Source organism: Alligator sinensis, unplaced genomic scaffold, assembly GCF_000455745.1.
Source record: "Alligator sinensis unplaced genomic scaffold, ASM45574v1 scaffold961_1, whole genome shotgun sequence".
NCBI lineage: Eukaryota > Metazoa > Chordata > Crocodylia > Alligatoridae > Alligator > Alligator sinensis.
Genome location: NW_005842737.1, coordinates 13,429 through 16,404, shown reverse-complemented (window position 1 = coordinate 16,404; position 2,976 = coordinate 13,429). Strand labels below are relative to the sequence as shown.

Genomic DNA, 2,976 nt, shown 5'->3' with positions numbered 1-2,976 from the left:
CCCACAGAAGGAGACGTCCGTGGCCAGGAAGGTGTGGATGGCCGAGTCCAGGATGCCCCAGAGCCAGCAGGCCGTGACCAGTGGGACACACACCTTCTTGCTCATGATGCGGGTGTAGTGCAGGGGTTTGCAGATGGCCGCGTACCGGTCAAAGGCCATGACAGTGAGCAGTGCACACTCCGTTCCTGCACAGGTCATGAGGAAGAACATCTGTGCCATGCACGCCCGGTAGGAGATGGTCTCTTGCTGGCGTACAAAGTTAGTGAGGATTTTGGGAACAGTGACAGAGGAGTAACTCATGTCCAGGAAGGAGAGGTGGCCGAGGAAGAAGTACATGGGGCTGTGCAGCTGGGGATCCAGCACGATGAGGGTGAGGATCAGGCAGTTCCCCAGCAGGGTGATGAGGTAGATGGCGAGGAAGGCCAGGAAGAGGAAGGCCTGGCCCTGCAGGACGCGGGAGAAGCCCAGGAAGATGAACTCTGTCACCTGCGTCTGGTTCGCCCCGTCCATGGGGCCGGTCGCAGCTACCTGCGGGGAGAGAGACCAGCCGTGAGCGGAGGCAGAGCGCGGGGACAGGGATCCGGCGCAAGACCAGCCCCTTCCCCAGTGCGGCTGGGCCGTGTCACGCCGACGGGCAGGGCCGTTGGTGCTCAGATATCTGCCCTTTGCTCCATGCACACATTGTACATGGATCACACAGCTCTGGTCCGCCGCACCCCTGGAGTGAATTGAGTCTGGGACATCCTTGCTATAGTCCCTGGCCACTGTTCCTCATCCCCAGGCTCGCTGCAGATTTTGCCACCAGCTGAGCTCCCACCAGTGGACAGGTTCCTTCCCCACTGGGCAGGGCAGGCTCTGAGCCAAAGCTGCCCCCACCCTCGATTGTACAATTACGGCTCTTGTCCATGCCATCAGTTTCTCTTGAAAATCCTCCTTCGTTTCATTCACATTTTGATCTCCGAGTTTTATTTCCCACTGAGTTTCACTCCTCACTCTCCTTGCCATTGTGGGAATTGGCTCTTTGGTCTCACCAAGTAGCTATCTATTACTGGTTCTCTTTCTGCCCAAACTGAACATAATCAGCTCATGGTCAGTGGGCTTGTCTACAAGTGTATTTACTCTGCAGTAATTGACTGCGCAGTAATTTACTGCACAGTAAGCAGTTTTAAGGCCTTTCCCTGCTGGCAGCACCACGGCTTCAGTGTCTGCAGGAGCATGCACCACAGGACCTGCACCAGCACCCTGGCCCACGGGCTGGGCTCCCGCCCGCTCAGCCCACGTAGTGTCAAGGCAACTACTGGGATGTTACTTGTCTTATGTTGCCTTACACACCCATTGTTACTGTGCAGTAAGGTGTCCACACATGCCTTCTGCGCAGTAACTACTTGGGGGGTATATCTGCGACCTGCATCATGCACATAGCAAATTTACTCCTGAGTCCATGTAAGTGTCGGTGCAGCCTACTCATCACCACCTCCCGGGATGGAGAGGCCACAACTCCCCCGGGCACCTGTCCCGGTGCTCGACCGCCCTCAGACACAGAAACCTCCTCCTCATCTCCAGCCTAAACTTCCCCTGCGGCAAGGTTCGGCTGGAGATGGAGTTTTGACTTTTATCAAATCCCGCCGCAGACTTCTCCTCCCCAGGCTACATCACCCTGGTCCCTGCTGCCTTTCCTCATTGGTCTCGTGTTGCCAGCCCTGACCGTTTTCACGGGGCCCAGGCCGAGCTGCAGAAGCGCTGCTAAGCAGAAGGTCCAAAGCTTGTTTCTGAGTAACCGCAATGTAAACTTTTGCAGGTGCGAGAGTGACTTGGTCAGCAAGTCAAAGAAACCACAAACACAATTAAAACAAAGCACACGGCCTGAAAGGAGGTAAGAGAAGACCTGATATTAAACAATCCATATGCGTGATATAACAGCTTTATCTTGAAGTCACAGTAGTTAGTAGTGCCTGATGCAACCAAATTTGTTAGATGTTATTTTGCTAAGGACCGTGCTGTAGTGCGTCTCTCCAAAATGGTTGTGTCAGCAACCCCTGAGGTTACTGTAAGGCCCAGATATGTGACATACCGGGGTGGAATCCTGAAGTTATAATAGTTTTCTATTTTATAATGCTCAATAAAACTAATTTATTAAGGAATTAACTGGGTTCTCATTTGGGGAAATAACTGGGTTTTCGTTTGGAGAAATAAATAGGTTCTCGTCTGGTGAAAACGGAAGCATACCTTAGGGTAATATCGACCCTGCTGTTTGCTCTGAGTTTGGGAGGGGAACCATTTCCCCCGGTTCGTAAGGCAACGATAGTGCATCTCCCCAAAACGGTTGTGTCAGCAGTCCCTGAGGTCAGGTACGCCTGTGCGAGCAGGCAGCGATCCGATCCGGCTTCGGATCCGGGTGCTTCGGATGGCCACGATCCGATCCGGAGCTCTGGACCGGGTTTCCGCCTTGATCCGGCTGAAGCGGCTCCGAAGTCGGAGATCCGGCCATAGGATATAATGGGGAATCAATGAAATATCTACAACTTGGTTGTTTTTTGTCTGATTTCAATGAAACTTGCAGGGGTGGTAGCCTCCACTGAGAGCATGAAGTCTGTCAAGTTTCAGGAAGCTCGGTGATGGGGGGAACTGCACCCCACATTCTTGAAGCCCAAACTCATGCTCTCAACAGAGGCTACCACCCCTGCAAGTTTCATGAAAATCAGGCAAAACCCAAGAAAGTTATAGATATTTCACCGATTCCCCATTATAGCTATGGCCGGATCTCCAAAGCGGCTCCGAAGCTTTTCCGAAGCGCTTTGGAAAGCCCAACCAAGCCAGCGCTTCGATCCGGACACGCTGCTTCAGACACCAAAGTGTCCGAAGCTTTTCCGGATCCGAAGCAGGGTCCGAAGCCTCGCACAGCCGTACTGTCAGGCCCATATATGTGACAATACTAGGGTGGAATCCTAAAATTATCATATTTTTCTGCAGACTGTC

General features: G+C 53.0%; 1 protein-coding gene across 1 annotated transcript in view; it reads right to left on the bottom strand.

Annotated features, from left to right (window-relative positions):
- The window catches only part of LOC102370101 (putative olfactory receptor 13C6), a 1,087-nt gene extending 577 nt beyond the window's left edge, over positions 1-510 (bottom strand). Inside the window, exon 1 of the mRNA XM_025216403.1 lies at positions 6-510. Within this exon, the coding sequence (XP_025072188.1) occupies positions 6-510 (505 nt within the window). The remainder of the gene's footprint in view (positions 1-5) is intronic.
- Between the last annotated feature and the right edge of the window lie 2,466 nt (positions 511-2,976).